The sequence below is a fragment of the Giraffa tippelskirchi genome, chromosome 10, assembly GCF_054371585.1.
Source record: "Giraffa tippelskirchi isolate mGirTip1 chromosome 10, T2T-mGirTip1v1.2.pri, whole genome shotgun sequence".
NCBI lineage: Eukaryota > Metazoa > Chordata > Mammalia > Artiodactyla > Giraffidae > Giraffa > Giraffa tippelskirchi.
In genome coordinates, this window is record NC_137284.1 from 37181652 (window position 1) to 37201017 (window position 19366).

Consider the following 19366-nt stretch of genomic DNA (forward strand, 5'->3'; position numbering starts at 1 on the left):
CAAAGCTCTAAGTGTCTGAGCAGCAGTGAAGAGGCTAGGGAGGAGGGACAGGAGTGAGTGAGGAGCAGGGTTTAGATCTGAGAGGTAACTGGGGTCCCAGTTCTTAAGGAATGTAACCTTTACTCTGTGTGAGAAGATCCTGGGAGGTTTTGACAAAGGAGTTTGACACAGTCAGTTTAATGTTCTACCAGAAATGCTAAAGCCCTCACCTCTGTGAAGGCTTCTAGATCTCATGTACACCGTTTGAAAACAGAGCAGTAGAAAGTCAGTCACTTAAAATTATATTAAGTATGACACAATATCATACCACATGCTACAAAATTCCAGTCTTATTTTCCATCATTTCTGACTTTTTTTATAGCAAAAATTTTGAAGTAGAGAGAGAATAACAAAGAGCCCAAAATATCAAAGAACTACTGAGTCAAATGGCAAGGCAAAATGTGCAGCATTTTTCACAATTATCTTTTACAAACAAAGGTTTCACAAGGTACAAATTTCCAGTTAGAAGTTAATTAAATACCGGGGATGTAATGTACAACATGACGACTGTAAGAAAGATATGATCTTTTCTATCAAAGGAGAAGTTATAAGAAATAAAAGGTGATTCATTCTTAGATACAGTTGAACAGAATAGAATATTCTACTCAACATTCTTAGAACAGTTGAACAGAAAGGTATATAGCTGGCTTATAAATAAGATTCCAAAAATGGCAGCTAGTTGCCAATCCTTTGTTCCTTTCATTTTCTGATTTTCCTTCCTCACAAGAATGTTTTGGTGGTCTAATTTAGCAGGCTTTGTCTCGGCAGGTTGATTTTGTGGGCTTTATCCTGGACGTGCACAAAGAACTAAAAGGATGGGGAAAATAGTTAATACAAATCACCCAATCAAACATTTAGGTGACATCCGGGAAGATCGTGTCGGTGACTCTCAGCCTAAGAGGAGCTGGAGGAGGAAATCTGCGTCTCAGGAACAACAATGGAGGGGACTTCCACCCTGTGTGCTTGCTCCCAGACCTTTGACTGTCGGACACCCTTCTGCAGAAGACTGCCTTACTAAGCCATCTTCCATTGTCTTATTCCCAAGACACCTTTTGAGAGCATTTCCAACATGACTACAATGTAATGCTGCTATACGGTACATCTGAAAGTTGTTAAGGGAATACATTCTAAGAGTTCTAATCACAAGAACTGCTTTTTTCTTTTTTGGGGGGGTAGTTATATAAAGTAATGGATGTTGACTAAATTTATTGAGGTAATCACTTCACAATATAGGTAAGTGAAGTCATTATGCTGTATACATTAAACTTGCACAGTCTGTATGTCAATTGTACTCCAATAAAACAAGGGGGGAAAAACTGTTGTTGAGACTTTTAGGTTTCACTTTATTTTTTCCTATTTTTCAGAACCTGATTAAGAAATTTCTATCTACTGTCCTTTTTTCTTGATAGCAAGTTTTCCCACAGCAAGTCAGGCATTAAGATTCAAGTTTTAGGATTTGCGCTACTACCAATGAAGAAAATCTTTGCTGAAAGATTTTGCATCTGTTGCAGAAACATAGAATGACTTATTAATAATGGGTATTCCTCACCAATTCTTTTCACCCTAACCATCCCACATTTGAGTTGTTGTATTAGAGGTCCCCAGAACTTCCAGTGGGGATAAGAACAGAAAGCACAGACACAGTATTTTTGTTTTTAAATTCAAAGCCATAGTCCAGACAGAAGACTGGATTTGTAAGAATATGCAGTCAAGTAGAATCTGTTTCTTCCCAATTACATATACATACTCTACCTCTCTCTGAACAAAAAAAATTCACGTGAAAGAGTGAGAGAAGAAGAGAAAAAGAAAATTTTGATTAGAATCACTTCAACTTGCATCCTTCTCCCAACCCTAAGCCTTTAAGGAAGTTGCCTGGCACCAAAAGGGCACAGGAGAATAAACCAGAAACAACAGTAGAAGAAAATCCAGAGAGTAAATCCTAAGGAGCTTCACAAGATCCCACTGTGCGCCCAAAGAGCAAGAAACAGCCAAATGTTCATTTTGCTGGTTTTCACCCATGTAGCTATGAGATGTACTGGTGGTGATTTTCTTTTTAAGTGAAGACTCTTTGTGGTTGGAATGAAGAGGAAGAACAGATGGTAAAGTGAACCTTAAAGCTGGAGACCAGGTAGGAAATATGCATCAGCTACAAATGCCAACTTAAAGGAGTGATGACTACCAAAGATTAGGAAGGAAAAGTTCCAACAGGAATTATCTCATAACGGATGCTGACCGATGACCACAATGCCTCTGAAGTCAAATTTGGCTCTGTACCCTGACACCAAATTAAATCTCAGACACAGTTTTGGGTGAAGTAGAGAAGAATAGCTTTATTGCTTCACCAGGCAAAGGGGGCCACAGCAGGCTAGTGCCCTCGAGACTGTGTGTCCCAACCTGGAGCAGGTACCAGTGAGAAGTTTTAAAGTAATGGTTCAAAGAGGGAGTGATCAGCTCATGGACATTATTCTGATTGGTTGGTAATGAGGTAAGTGGAAGTCAGCAACATCAACCTTCTGGTTCCCACTGGTCTAGGGTTTACTTGCTTGTGGACAGTAGACCACTGTTGACTTTAACATCTCCCACCCCATGGGGGTTTCAGCATCTACAAAACATCTCAAAGTTATTGTACCCATTGATGGAGAACCAAGGTCTTGCCCCAAGGCTGCACTATTGCTTCTCTTGACTGCTCCAGGCCCGTCTTACATTTCCTCCCTTTCCTACTTAACAACTATTTGAACCTGACTCTTAGAACCCAGAGAATGTCATGGAGGCTGAATTAAGCCTATTTCCTGTAACTCAAAAATGAGGGACACAGGTAGAGTTTTGTGCCCAGGAGCCTCCACAGGGTCCTGCTCAGTATCACTTCCTTGCATGAATTTTTCATCAACGTTATTCAGTCCATCAGTAGTCACTGAGCCACTCTCCTCAACACACTGATGTACAATATTACACAATGTCTCTGTTCTGAGATGCAGTGGCAGACTATGTGCCCCCAGGGAATTGTTCCCTATGAGAAAAAACAGACTGTACAGGAAAAGTGGGGGAGTGATTAAGTATAAAGCAGAAAGCTTTTAAGAAAACCTAGAATTGACTAAGACTGTATTTTCTGCCTCTTGGCAGATTTAAGGCTTCATACTAAGATCATGTTGATCTACACAAAAATAAAGTTAAAATTTCTATGCCTTATCATATTTCTTTAATATTCATCTGCGCCAGGCACTATGCTAGACAGCGTACAATGGTGTCCTTCCTTGTGGAGCCTTCTACTGGAATAGCAACACTTCCTTGGCAATAAAGTAACACTGACATATTGTAGTCAGAAGATGTCTTTAAAATATCCAATCCAATGGTTATTTGCTCTGAAATATTCATTCTTATGCTACCAGATTTTGTCTTTACATTGTCAAAATACTTCAAGGGATTGATTTGACTCTACTAACACAAAAAAACCCAAAAACATCAGAACACTAAGTTAAATACTGAATCCATAAAAAATAATTATTTCAACCACTACTCTTGACTTTTGCCTCAGACTGGTAGACTACAGTGGTGATAAGATAGCTCCTATTGCATTTTCTTCCATTGTCAAAGATTTTGAAAGGCTATGGGTGTCTAATTAAAATCTTTTTAAAAATAAATGTACTAGTACATATATGTGCATGTGTGCTCAATCGTGTCCAACTCTTTCTGACCATATGGACTGTAGCCTGTCAGGCTCTTCTGTCCATGGAACTTTGTCAGGCAAGAATATTTGAGTTGGGTTGCCATATCATTCTCCAGGGAAACTTCCCAATCCAAGGATCAAACCTGAGTCTCCTGTGTCTCTTGCAGTACAGGCAGATTCTTTACCACTTGAGTCATGGGAGAAACTCCTAATCAGGATATTACAGGAAGCAATATCTTAGTGGTAAGACCTTCGACTTTTGAAATTTCTGTTTCTAGAGCCAATGTACCAATAATATAGAATATCATTTTTGTTGATTCAGAAGGTATTATCCATGACTTCCTTTGCCAGCTCTGATCAACTAAGGTACACCAATTTATTCCCCACTGTAGTCTACATCATGGGGAGACTCAACTAAGAGAACGGAAAAGAAGAAGCATAACGGGATACACAAGGCATCTCACAACCAGACTGAAGCTAGGAACCAGAGATGCATAGAGGGACTTTTTTCTGGTTTAAAATATACTTCTTGAGCCTATAATGTGATAAACATTCTTGTGGGTGCCCAGGAACCAGAGAAAATGGAGATTTATGATTGATGTCCTTACAGAGCTTACATATCTTTCCCAGCTGCTTTAAATAAACTCAGTTTGTTCACAGGAGGGGATACAAAGTGAGAATTAAAAAGTATGACAAGTATTTGCACTCAATCCTCAGCATCTACCTAATGTTAGTCTAAGCTTTTCTGGTTATGAACTCCATTTTCCCTCCATTTCTCAATTGCTGTTCTTCACTTAGACTATTTTAGCATCAATTTAATTTGGACTCACTTTCCAAACTTAGCCTTTGGAAAGTTGACCCCCACAGGGCAAGATTTTCAGTTATCCTGGCCCAGGTCACAGAAACCCCAAATAAAGATATTTTACCCCTCTTCCCACTTCCATCTTCAGTAAGACCTGTCATTTTGCCTCACATACCCCATTAAGGAAGAGCAATCGGACTCACCTAAAAGCATACTGACTGGAGTTAATGTGTGTTCGTGTTCATATATTTTATATATAACTGGCCAATATCCAAATCACTATAGACTGAGAACTTTCCAGCAGGGGATTATAAGATATGCTGAATTGCATTAAAAGAAATGCTAAAATTGAATGTGGAAAAACCTGTATTATATTAAGTATATTTTGCCTATCTTCATTTTGATGTTGAAAATGAATAAGTCTAATTTCCAAGTGGATTTTTTCCCATTATTCTTCCCTATATTGCTGGCATCTGTTCATAAACCAATTATAAGTCCTGAGTTATATCGACTCAATCAAATAATCTTATATATAACTGCTGAATAAACAGCCTAAGGGTTTTATTTTAATAAGTCTTCTAGCTGATGTATTTGTTGAAAGGATACTAATCATAAAACAAAGGCACTATATGTATGAATCAATTCGTGGAAAACGTTTATCCCTAAGAAAATCTACATACAGCAATATTGTCTAAATTGAATAATCTGAATATACAAAAATCCCACACAAATAAACAGAGATACACAATAGAAAAGTGAGAAAAAGAATATGAATAAATTCATAGAATAGCAGATTAAAATACCCAACAAACATATGAAATAATGCTCAAATTCACCAGTAGTCTGAGAACTGGAAATTATGTTAAAAATGAACTATTACTAAGCTTATTAAGCTGACAAAAATTAAGAAGAGCAGTAACACCTTCTGTTGTGAAGGATATGAGGTTAAATTGTACCAACATGCAATGTCAGCAGAAATGTGAAAGGTGAAATCAGTCCAGCAATATTATTTAAATTAAAAATATGCCCATGGCTGATTCATGTCAATGGAAGGCAAAAACTACTACAATACTGTAAAGTAATTAGCCTCCAATTAAAATAAGTTAAAAAAAAGAAAAGGGAAAAAATAAATAAAAATATGCATACCATGAAGCCAATAATACCATCCCTGAAAATCTATCCTATAGATACAAAAAGCATCAGTAAGTTTGACTGTACATGCAATCATCAGATTGCAGCACTATTTATAGTAGCAGAAAACCAGAAACACTAAATTACCATTAAGAGGGGAATGACTGAAGACATATTCATACTATGAAATTAAGCATCCATGAGAAGAATGAATTACAGCTATGCCAGACAAGTTGAAGAAGCATTCAAATAACATGAAAGTTTTTTGAGAAACCATTATTGTGCAAGTTTCTATGTGTATATATGTGTACATATTGCAGTATGGATATATATATAAACATATATATTTTATATATGAATATATATAATTTACATATACTTTATATATGAATACATATTTATATATGAATACATATTACATGACTGAAGAAGGATTAAACACACTAAGTTATTAAGATGCGTTACCTTGTATGTGGGGAGGGTAGAGCTAATGCAACATAGGAAGGAAGCAAGTAAAGAAAAGACATGCAAAAATAAAAGAGTTCTTTTTAAAAAGGGAACTTTAGCATATCTTTGATATTTTATACAAAGCTAGGTATATGTGTTGGACTACACATACAGAAATTTACAAAATTCAAAAAGAAAAAATATCAAAGCAATAAGAGACTACAAGAAAATAGAATAGTTAACTAAACCTGGAATGGAGAAGCAAAAGCAAAGAAAGAAGAATAGAAACAAAAAAGGTGGTAAACTTTATCAAATAAAAATTTTAAATAGTTTGAATTCCAAAAAGCATATAAGTAAAATTATCAGTAATCAATAAACTAGAAATACTGCAAGATGACATATTTCATAAATAAAATGCTCTTGTAAAACCATAAGAATTCTAGCATCACTTAGAAAAATGGACAAAGCTTGAATAAATCACAAAACAAACACAAGCCAACAACTATAAGAAAATACAGGTCAGTCTCAATAATAAATAATTGCAACGTAAAGCATTAAGTAACAAATGTTATCTATTAATTTGACAAAATATTTTAAATAACTAATGTTACTAGGAATATAGGTAAATTTGTCTTTTCTAACATTGCTGATAGCACTTCTGCAGAGCACTTTGAGAATTTGTAACAAGAGCCTTAAAAACATCAATATCCTTGGCCTCAATAATTTCATTTATAAAAATCAACCCTAATGAAATAATTGGAAAAAACACAAGGGTTTATATACACAGATAGCCATTACACATTACTCATAGCACAAAACTGGAGATAGCCTCAATTTTTAATGGAGAACTGCTTAAGTAAGTTCTAAATGGTAGAATATTGTATAGTCATTAAAATATTTTCAAAGATATTTATTGATGTGATATGGATAAATACTATCAGTACAGCATTCAATTTAAAAGTCATCCACACACACTCCAAGTTGTTGTCCCAGTTTTCCATACATATATTTGTACAGAAAAAAAGATTAAGAAGTCAAATTACTTCTAGGGATTGAAATTAAGATGTTTTAATGCTTTTAAGTACTTTATAAACTTCACATGGTAGGTATCTGTGCTTTGACACATACTGTTACTGTGAACTTATTCTTCAAGGAATCAAGGTGATCATTAGCCTCAGTCTTACCCAGTTTCCAAATCAGTTTTGAGCAGGCTGGAAAGTGTATCATAGGTCTCAAACTTAACAATTCAAACACTCAGCAATCAAAGTGCCATTGATTTAGCACTAGGATTCAATGCAGTTTCCAAATCAGCTCCACAACCCCAATTTTGACAGATTGTGTGTGTGCGTGTGTGTGTGTGTGCAACACACACTATCTGCCTTCAAAGTACTAACTGCCACTTAAAAACATCATTGATCAGTTCCTGCTGCCATATTAACCCTACGCTATGAAAACGAGATATACCTCAACTTGCCTTACTCTTTGGTAATTATTAAGCCCAACAGTAGTCTTCAAACTTTTGATCCCATAATCCCATCCATAAAAAAACCATTTGAGCAAATACAATTCTAATAGCTTTATATTTACTCTTAAATGTACATGTGTTACTGTTAACATGTTATAAATTATCTAAATATAAAAGGTTATAAAGAATGTAATAAAAAGCAATATAAATGAGAGTTCTGTTATTTTGTTCCCATATCCCACTGAATTGTTTTATTTGCCCCAGGATACATGACTCTACCTCAGAGATCACAGTCTTAGACCACATTCTCCAACCTCGCTGTCTGTCTCCTTCCCCCATTGCATCAGAGCATGTTCTGAAATTCCAGAATGCCTGATACTTGAGTCAGCTCAAACAATGACAATATTCATGACAGAACTCACTTACATAACATGAAGAGCCATGTTCTTCCTATGCCCGGTTTCATCTTTTGGCAAAATCTGAATTTTCATATGCAAATATTGTATACAGTATGGTATGTAATGTTGGTATGTAATACTGGCAGTATAGTATGTAACTATTATTATTGTTTGATAACTTTTGTTAATAATGATTACTACTGCTAAAACTACCACTACTAACAACTACTACTTCTTTACTGGTATAAATAATTTTGGTATTTACTGGTATAAATAAATATTTAGTACTTTCAAAATTCTCAATAATGTACCTCTGCAGACTTTTGAAGGTTGTCATGGCATGAAGCAAGAAGGGATGTCTTCTCCCATTTCTGTGCAACTTGATTGGCTTCTTCTATCTTCTGCTCACAGCTCTTTTGAGAATTTAGCAAAGTTACCTCATAAAATTCTTGAATATCTGTAAAGAAAATGGAAGAGAAAAATCAACATGTCATGTATGACCTCAGAGACAGTTTCTTCATGCATGAGTATATGGAAGATTTTGCTAATTAAAAGAAACCATTGCAACCATTTGCTGCAACTAGAAAAAGCCTGTGCACAGCAACAAAGATGCAGTGCAGCCAAAAATAAATACATTAATTAATAAAAAAGAACTACATAAATACGTATGCAAAGAAAAACAACAAAACCAGAAGAAATCCTAAAAGTTGCCATTTTTACCTGTATGAGAATTCTTATAGCAACTTTATTTAGAACTGCAAAAACTAGAATTAAGACGTCCTTCAATTAGTGAATGGATAAACAAACTGTAATACATAGAATACTATTTAACAATAAGAAGGAATGAGTTATCAAACTAGATAAAAACATGGATGAGTCTTAAAGGTATATTGCTAAGTTTAAAAAAGCCAGGCATGTAGCTAGGCTCCATATTATAGGATTCCATTTATATAATTTTTGAAAAAAAAAAAACTAAAGAGACAATAAAACTATCAGTGATTTCCAGAAGTTCTAGGAGATGGGAGGAGGGGTGAATAGGTAAAGCACAGAGTGATAAAAATATTTTGTAATGATACTATATTGGTTGGCCCCTAACACGAAGCATCTGTCAAAATCCAAAGAATTTTACAGCACAAAGAATAAACCATAACATATGCAAATTCTAAAAATCATTTAGGAGGCCAGGGAATCCCAAGACGAAAAGCAGACTGTGACAAAAGAATCTAACCATACCACAGATGAATGAAATAACCTCACTGAAGGCAGTAGGAGAAAAAGGTGGTAACCCGAATATGAGCAGAGACTGTAAAACCAAAGACAAAGAAACTTATACAAAAGCATCCCAGTCTACACTCGAGTTGGTAAATTTGTGTCTCACGGAATACAAGTTAACAATTTTGAAGTCACTGTACATATATAACCAGAAATGAACAATTAAGTAAATGGATGGTAGATGGTAGGAACCAGGTTTCTCACTGTTCGAGTAGGAAGTTACAAACAAAAAAGTGGGTGGGTAGGGTATTGTACAATGAGTCATATGATTTTGGATTAAAGACATCATTATAAACTCCTTTTTAGCTCAACAGAAATACGAATGGATACATATAGAAATACACATATGCATATATATAGGTTAGTATTTGTTATTGTTCAGTAGCTCAGTCATGTCTGACTATAAAGATATATATTCCCTCACCCTGTCTGATGAAAGGGCCTACAATAATGACTTTAACCTCAATATAGCATTCTCTAACAAATGGAAGAGGGTAATGAATAAGTACAGTTGGTATTAAGTTAGAATTGGGAGTATCTATATGAATTCAAAAGTTTGGAAGGAAAGAAGGGAAGGAGGGAGAGAAGGATAAAGAAAATATGAATAGAAACAGAAATCAAATATGTGTATTAATATTTCCTAGCTGTCTTATTTTTCTAGATTGAGAGGGCCTGGCAGCAAGAACACTCCAACAGCAACCGGCACACATAGGAACCAGATCTTGGTTTCAATAAAGGAAACCAGAGCTTTGGGGGAAAATGGTTGATCCTAGTACTAGGGCAGAAAATATACCAAGATGAGCCTGGAGTATCTTGAGAATAAGCTCCCCAATCCAAATTTCAGGCTCTACTACAAAGCCACAGTCATAAAGACAGTATGGTACTGGCACAAGGACAGAAATATAGATCAATGGAACAAAATAGAAAGCCCAGAGATAAATCCACGCACCTATGGACACCTTATTTTTGACGAAGGAGGCAAGAATATACAATGGAGAAAAAACAATCTCTTTAACAAGTGGTGCTGGGAAAGCTGGTCAACCACTTGTAAAAGAATGAAACTAGAACACTTTCTAACACCATACACAAAAAATAAACTCAAAATGGATTAAAGATCTAAACCTAAGACCAGAAACTATAAAAATCCTAGAGGAAAACATAGGCAAAATACTCTCCGACATAAACCACAGCAGGATCCTCTATGACCCACCTCCCAGAATATTGGAAATAAAAGCAAAAATAAACAAATGGGACCTAATTAAAATTAAAAGCTTTTGCACAACAAAGGAAACTATAAGCAAGGTGAAAAGACAGCCTTCAGAATGGGAGAAAATAATAGCAAAAGGAGCAACAGACAAAAAATTAATCTCAAAAATAGACAAGCAACTCCTGCAGCTCAATTTCAGAAAAATAAATGACCCAATCAAACAACGCGCCAAAGAACTAAACAGACACTTCTCCAAAGAAGACATACAGATGGCTAACAAACACATGAAAAGATGCTCAGCATCACTCATTATCAGAGAAATGCAAATCAAAACCACAATGAGGTACCATTTCACGCCAGTCAGAATGGCTGCTATCCAAAAGTCTACAAGCAATAAATGCTGGAGAGGGTGTGGAGAAAAGGGAACCCTCTTACACTGTTGGTGGGAATGCAAACTAGTACAGCCACTATGGAGAACAAACAGTGTGGAGATTCCTCAAAAAACTGGAAATAGAACTGCCATATGACCCAGCAATCCCACTGCTGGGCATACACACTGAGAAAACCAGAATTGAAACAGACACGTGTACCCCAATGTTCATGCCAGCACTGTTTATAATAGCCAGGACATGGAAGCAACCTAGATGTCCATCAGCAGACGAATGGATAAGGAAGCTGTAGTACATATACACAATGGAATATTACTCAGCCATTAAAAAGAACACATTTGAATCAGTTCTAATGAGGTAGATGAAACTGGAGCCTATTATATAGAGTGAAGTAAGCCAGAAAGAAAAACACCAATACAGTATACTAATGCATATATATATAGAATTTAGAAAGATGGTAATGATAACCCTGTAGTGAGTCAGCAAAAGAGACACAGATGTATAGAACAGTCTTTTGGATTCTGTGGGAGAGGACAAGGGTGGCATGGTTTGGGAGAATGGCATTGAAACATGTATATTATTATATGTGAAATGAACCGTCAGTCCCGGTTCAATGCATGATACAGGGTGTTCGGGGCTGATGCACTGGGATGACCCAGAGGGATGGGATGGTGAGGGAGGTGGGAGGGGGGTTCAGGATGGGGAACACATGTACACCCGTGGAGGATTCATGTCAATGTATAGCAAAACAAATACAATACTGTAAAGTAATTAGCCTCCAATTAAATAAATTTATATTGCAAAATAAATGAATAAAGGTATAAAAAAAATTTACTACAATGGAGCATGTCAAAACAACACAAAAGTTAAATGAAAGAGCAGCCAAACTGGCCAAAACTGAAGCAATTTGAGTAAATATATATGTAACATAGGACTGGATTATATCCAAAGTATAAAATAAATGTCCAAGAATCTATATTGGTATGAATGAATGAATGAAAGAAAATATGTCATTATTTTAAAAACACTCAATGGATGGGTTAAACAGCAGACTAAACAAAGTAGAACAGGAATATATATACCCAAAGAAATTAACCAGAATGCAACATAAGAGAAAACTGAAAGGAAAATGTGAGAGAAATATTAGAATATACAGAATATAGATTAGAATGTCCAATACTTTTCTAATAGATGTCTTCAGGGGAAAAATAAAATAAATAAAAAATGACATTTAAAGGGCTATGGATATCAAATTTTTAGAATTTATAAAAATATGAATTCTCAGGTCCTGAAAGTAACAGTTTATAAAAAAAGAGAATAAATAAAAGCTACTCTGGCAACCTGATGCAACGAGCAAACTCATTAGAAAAGACCCTGATACTGGGAAAGATGGAAGGCTGAAGGAGAAGGGGACAACAGAGGACAAGATGGTTGGATGGTATCACTGATTCAATGGACATGAGTTTGAGCAAGCTCTGGGAGATGGTGAAGGACAGGGAACCCTAGCATCCTGCAGTCCACGGGATAGCAAAGAGTCAGACACGACTGAACAGCTGACAACAACAATGCCTAGGCCTAGACACAGCATAATAAGCATAACACCAAAGACAAAGCAGAGATCTTAAAAGCAGTCACACAGAAAAGATTAATCAGACTTCTCAGTAGCAATAAGGAGGCTGGATGACAGAAGAACAACTTAAAAATCTTGAAAGAAAACTATTATGGAGGGACTGCATTCCACTGCAAATTACATGTCTTATCTTTTTTTTAAGTTTGCATCTAGAATACATAAAGAACTCTCAAAACAAAAAGAAGCCAAAGAATCCAATAGAAAAATGGGTGAAAGATTTGACCACACACTTCACCAAGAAAGTAAGAGGTAGCAGATAAGCACATGAAAAGATATTCAACATCATTAATCATTAGGGAAAGAAAATTTTAAAACCATAATGAGATACTACTACATTTTCACTACATATTTATTAAACTGGTTAAAATTTTAAAAACTGATCATCCCAAGAACTGACAGTGATCCTAAAGAAGTAGAACTTTCGATCACTGATGGTGAGTATGGAAAACAGTCCAACCAGTTTGAAAATGTTCGGCAATTTCTTAAAAAGTTAAATATATAGCTACTATATAATCCAATCATCACTGTTCTAGATACTCATCTAAGGGGAAGGAAATATACATTCATGTAAAAAGTCAAATTTGAAAACAATCCAAATGTCCATCAATAGATCAATGAATAAACAAACTGTAGGATACCCATACAATGGAAGACTACTCATCAATAAAAAAACAGAAGCAAACTATTGATACACACAACATGGATGAATTTCAAAATAACGCCAAGGAAAAGAAGTCAGTGAAAAATGAATGCATCTTTTATAATACCAGTTATATAAAATTCTAGAAAATGCAAACTAATCTATATTGACAAAACAATTCTGTAGTTGCCTGGGAATAGGACTGTGAGGTTTGGCAGGAAAGGGTGAGTGGGAGAGTTTATAAAGGAGTGTATGTTTATATCAAAACATTAAATCATTGTTTCACATATGTGCAGTTTATTATATATCAATTACACCTCAATAAAGAAAGTGAAAAAGACAAGATGCAATTGAGAGAAGTTATTTTCATATCATACAGGCAAAGGGACAGTATCCGGGTGTGTAAAAACCAAAAAGGAAGAGACATACAAACCAAAAGAAAAAAAATGGGTGGGAAAATATAAACAGGATATTTCACAGCAAACATGTATCACTGATAAATCTGATAAGGGAAAAGATTCTCAATCTCATTTGTGATCATAAATGCAAATTAAGATCATAACCAAACACCACCTACACCAGTAATATTGGCTAAAATATTACTGTAGCTTAGTATATCTTGAAGTCAGGGAGAATAATTCCTCCAGCTCTATTATTGTTTATGGCTGTTTTGTGTCTGTGTGTGTGTTTCCATACAAATTTTAAAATTATTTGTTCAAGTTCTGTGAAAAATGTCATTGGTATTTTGATAGGGATTGCATTGAATTTGTACATTATCTTGGGTCGTATGGTCATTTTAACAAGGTTAATTCTTCCAATCCAAGAACACAGTGTGTCCTCCCATCTGTATGTGTCGCCTTCAATTTCTTTCAACAGGATCCTATAGTTTTCCAAGTACAGATGTTTTACCTCCTTAGATAAGTTTATTCACTCTCAGATATAGAGAACAAACAAGTACTTAGCAGTGGGGAATGGGAAGAGGGGAGGGGCAATATATGAGCAGGGGATTAAGAGATACAAACTATTAGGTATAAAATAAGCTACAAGGATACATTGTACACCACTTGAAACATAGACAATATTTGATAATCATAAATGAGTATAATCTTTAAAAATTATGAATCACTATATTGTATACCTGTAACATAATATTATATGTCAACTGTGGGCTTCCCAGTTGGCACTAGGGGTAAAGAGCCTGCCTGCCAATGCAGGAGACATAAGAGATGCAGGTTTGATCCCTGGATCTGGAAGATCCCCTGGAGGAGAACACAGCAATCCACTCCAGTATTCTTGCCTTGAGACTCCCATGGACAGAGGAGACTGGGCTACAATTCATAGGGTCGCCAAGAGTCGGACATGACTGAAGCGACAGCACAGCACATGTCAACTATATTTCAATTAAAAAAAGAAAAAAATCTATGAAGGAATGGTAACATTTATTCCTGATGAGTCTGAATTGCCATGACCACTTTAGAAAATAATCTTGTATTGTCTTGTAAAATTCACCCTTTTTTTTCTGTAATCCAGCATTTCTACTACTCAGTATATGTTATAGATAAACTCTTACACATATGTATCAGGACACAAACCAAAATGTTCATAGCAGCACAGATTATGGGAGCAAAAAATTAGCAAAAAATCTCCATCAAAAAAGTGGATAAATATGGTATGTTCTCAAAATGGAATTTATGTAACAGCCAAAATGAATGAACTATATAGTATCACAAAATAACATGAACAAATCTTAGAAACATAATGTTGAATGAAAAAAAGCAAGTCTCAGTACAAAATATTTTTGTAAAGTTCAAAAACATGCAAAACTAAGCTATATATTTTCAGGCATTCGTACAAATAAATATATGTGAAAAAAAAAGATCAAAGCAAAGAAGCACATGAAAAGTTGTAATTACCACAGTGCAAGGAATGGGAAGGAAAATGGGATAAAAGAGGAACACATAGGTATTTCAGTTCCAGATCTGGGGGCTTATATCAGAAATTTTATTTTATTACCATGCTATATATATATATATATATAATATATAAATTAGATATGCTTTTTTACATGTATAAATATTATACTTTTTTAAATATTGAAGAAAAATTTTGAGTATTTCATAAATACTGATATATTCTAAAAAGTTACTCTCAAATTTCATGCACAACTACAAATTTATTCTGCCACTAGCAATAAAGAGGATGTGAAGTCATGTATGTAAAATGTGTAAGAGCAGAAGGTAAAAGTTATACAGATATAAAATCATATAAATCCTTTCCATATTTTTGAGCATTGTAAGGGTTGGTAGGGTATTGAGTTGACAAAAGTGAGTGGAATAAGGAATTTTTAAAATGTAAAATCCCCAGAACAAGACATGTTTACATTACCTGGCTTCAAGTATTAATTAAAAAGAAACAAAGAATTTCTATAAAGATTTCTGCAGAGACATATTTTCTAAAGAATAATGACATACTGAGTAAAACAATTTTTTCAGGTAGTCAAATTCTGAGATTTTTTTTTCTTTACATCAATTTTAAGGATATAAACACTGTTTCATAAGCAGCATTTGCAAGTTGCCAAGTTTTGAAATATTAGGTGTATAAATTATCCAGAAATAGAAGAATACGTATCATATGATACGTATTAACATACCAACAAGTTACACCTTGACACGTAATGGATACCAGTAACTTGATCACATTTAGGAAAACACGATGGACAGTATTTTAATACCTAATTTGAAAATCTTAATTAACTTATTACCCTAAACTTGATGAAGTGTTTGGTCTATTTCACGCTTTTGTCTATTTATACTCCCTGTCTAAGCAACTACTAGAGAGGAAGAAAGGCATCTTAAGTCACAGATTACTTAAATTGGAAGCTAATTCTGCAAGCAATGTCAAATTTTACTTCAGAATAGTATTATTTTTTTGAACATCTGGCATATATCAGTGTGTCATTTTCCAGGCATCTCTTTTTGGCACCCTCTTGTATCCCCACCATCACAACTACCAACACCACTTCCTGACTCTTCCCGAGGCCCAGATGCCCTTTCCTACATATCGAAATCCTCTCTCTGGGTACCTTTCTGCAATACCCAGTCCCAGCACTATGCCCTTATAAACAGGATATTGGAAGTAAGAGATCTAAACATGAAACGCCATCAGAATAGAAATTTTTCTTACTGAAAGTGAGTTCAATTGAGTAGGACATGTGAGAGTAAGAACACCCAAACATCAATTACCATAAAGAAAAACGTTTGTCTCTGAAGACAAAAGGATGCCAGGGAGAAACCTAACAGACAGGCCTTTTTGATAAGTCTTTCCTAGTTTGCTACAACTACCTCCTAACCCCTTAACTATTACATTTCCTCCATGACTGTCCACTCTTCATCAAATCCAGCATAAAACACCCAGCTCTAACAGCGTCTATGGGTTTTCACTTCCTAATGAAGACTTCCATGTCATGTAAAACAAGTAAATTTGTATGCTTTTATCCTGTTTAAAAAGAAAAAGAAAAATGTTTGTGTTGGGAATTGTGGGGGATGGGGAAGGTAGACAATGCCACTTCTTTCCTCACATTCCCACAAAATATTGCTCAAATCTATTTAATAGTTATTTTTTATTCTACCTTACATTAGAAGTACTTGTTCACCCATCTATTCTCAACTCAACATTTCAATTCAATAAGTAATTTTTCAGTAATGAAGGTTTTTAGGAATGAAGACAATGTCAGAACTAGCCATATATTCTCTACTATTTAGCATCATTCTTTGCACTAACACACAATGAAGGCTTACTAATTTTAGCTTATTTGCATTACCTCTCTATTTAAAGCTCAAAGAGAAGAAAAATCAGTGAATAGAGTCAAATCTTTTCACACTCAGGACTACAGAAAACCTGCACATAATTTGGATTATGTTTCTATGTGACTTGACTACTTGATTACAACTGCTAGCAGTTTTTATTTTGCACTGTCCTCCCTCAAATGAAAAAGGTTTTGCCACCTCTAAGGATACATTCTAAATAAATTTCTCTAATTCTTGAAGGCATACCCATATTAACATCACAGTTATTTTTTAAATAGTCTATAAATTACTGTCAAATTTACAAATGAGTGTTTCTCCATCTCTGACATACACATGAATCTCAATCACCTAGAGGTTTTGTTAAAATGCAAATTATGATCAAAGTCAGGAATGGAACTTGTATCTCCAGTTCTAACAAGCTCCCAAGCAGTGTCAGTGGTTTCTCAATCACCAGTAAAACTGGGCTTGAGAAACAGCACCTCTGTGATTAGAACCCAAGGCTTCATTCTCTCACTTCAAACATCTCTTACTGAGTTATTACAATTCTCTTTTTCAGAGTGAGGGGTCAGGGAAAATCCCAGCAAGAGAAGCAAATTGGTTTCTGTTGATTGAAAAGTAACAATAATTACTCAGTGAACATTATTGACTAACAGATTCAGATTCAATTATCTAGAAACACAAAAGGAATTATTTCAGTAGTCTGTCTTTCAGTTCAGTTCAGTCGCTCAGTCGTGTCCAACTCTTTGCGACCCCATGAATTGCAGCACACCAGGCCTCCCTGTCCATCACCAACTCCCGGAGTCCACCCAAACCCATGTCCATCGAGTCAGTGATACCATCCAACCATCTCATCCTCTGTCGTCCCCTTCTCCTCCCGCCCCCAATCCTACCCAGCATTAGGGTCTTTTCCAATGAGTCAACTCTTCGCATGAGGTGGCCAAAGTATTGGAGTTTCAGCTTCAACATCAGTCCTTCCAATGAACACCCAGGACTGATCTCCTTTAGGATGGATTGATTGGATCTCCTTGCAGTCCAAGGGACTCTCAAGAGTCTTCTCCAACACCACAGTTCAAAAGCATCAATTCTTCGGCGCTCAGCTTTCTTCACCGTCCAACTCGCACATCCATACATGACCACTGGAAAAACCATAGCCTTGACTAGACGGACTTTTGTTGGCAAATAATGTCTCTGCTTTTAAATATGCTATCTAGGTTGGTCATAACCTTCCTTCCAAGGAGTAAGCGGCTTGTAATTTCATGGCTGCAATCACCATCAGCAGTGATTTTGGAGCCCCAAAAAATAAAGTCTGACACTGTTTCCACTGTTTCCCCATCTATTCCCCATGAAGTGATGGGACCAGATGCCATGATCTTAGTTTTCTGAATGTTGAGCTTTAAGCCAACTTTTTCACTCTCCTCTTTCACTTTCATCAAGAGGCTCTTTAGTTCTTCTTCACATTCTGCCATAAGGGTGGTGTCATCCGCATATCTGAGGTTATTGATATTTCTCCCAGCAATCTTGATTCCAGCTTGTGTGTCTTCCAGCCCAGCGTTTCTCATGATGTACTCTGCATATAAGTTAAATAAGCAGGGTGACAATATACAGCCTTGATGTACTCCTTTTCCTATTTGGAACCAGTCTATTGTTCCTTGTCCAGTTCTAACTGTTGCTTCCTGACCTGCATACAGGTTTCTCAAGAGACAGGTCAGATGGTCTGGTATTCCCATCCCTTTCAGAATTTTCCACAGTTTATTGTGATCCACACAGTCAAAGGCTTTGGCATAGTCAATAAAGCAGAAATAGATGTTTTTCTGGAACTCTCTTGCTTTTTCAATGATCCAGCGGATATTGGCAATTTGATCTCTGGTTCCTCTGCCTTTTCTAAAACCAGCTTGAACATCTGGAAGTTCACGGTTCATGTATTGCTGAAGCCTGGCTAGGAGAATTTCGAGCATTACTTTACTAGCATGTGAGATGAGTGCAATTGTGCGGTAGTTTGAGCATTCTTTGGCATTGCCTTTCTTTGGGATTGGAATGAAAACTGACCTTTTCCAGTCCTGTGGCCACTGCTGAGTTTTCCAAATTTGCTGGCATACTGAGTGCAGCACTTTCACAGCATCATCTTTCAGGATTTGAAATAGCTCAACTGGAATTCCATCACCTCCACTAGCTTTGTTCATTGTGATGCTTTCTAAGGCCCACTTGACTTCACATTCCAGGATGTCTGGCTGTAGGTGAGTGATCACACCATCGTGATTATCTGGGTCGTGAAGATCTTTTGTGTACAATTCTTCTGTGTATTCTTGCCACCTCTTCTTGATATCTTCTGCTTCTGTTAGGTTCATAGCATTTCTGTCCTTTATCGAGCCTATCTTTGCATGAAATGTTCCTTTGGTATCTCTAATTTTCTTGAAGAGATCTCTAGTCTTTCCCAATCTGTTGTTTTCCTCTATTTCTTTGCACTGATCGCTGAGGA

At 35.8% G+C, this 19366-nt stretch overlaps 1 protein-coding gene across 1 annotated transcript in view; it reads right to left on the reverse strand.

Moving 5' to 3' along the window:
• Positions 1-19366, reverse strand: part of DLG2 (discs large MAGUK scaffold protein 2) — a 2308738-nt gene that overhangs the window by 1963257 nt on the left and 326115 nt on the right. Inside the window, exon 7 of the mRNA XM_081536923.1 lies at positions 8258-8403. Coding sequence (XP_081393049.1) covers positions 8258-8403 — 146 coding nt within the window. The remainder of the gene's footprint in view (positions 1-8257; positions 8404-19366) is intronic.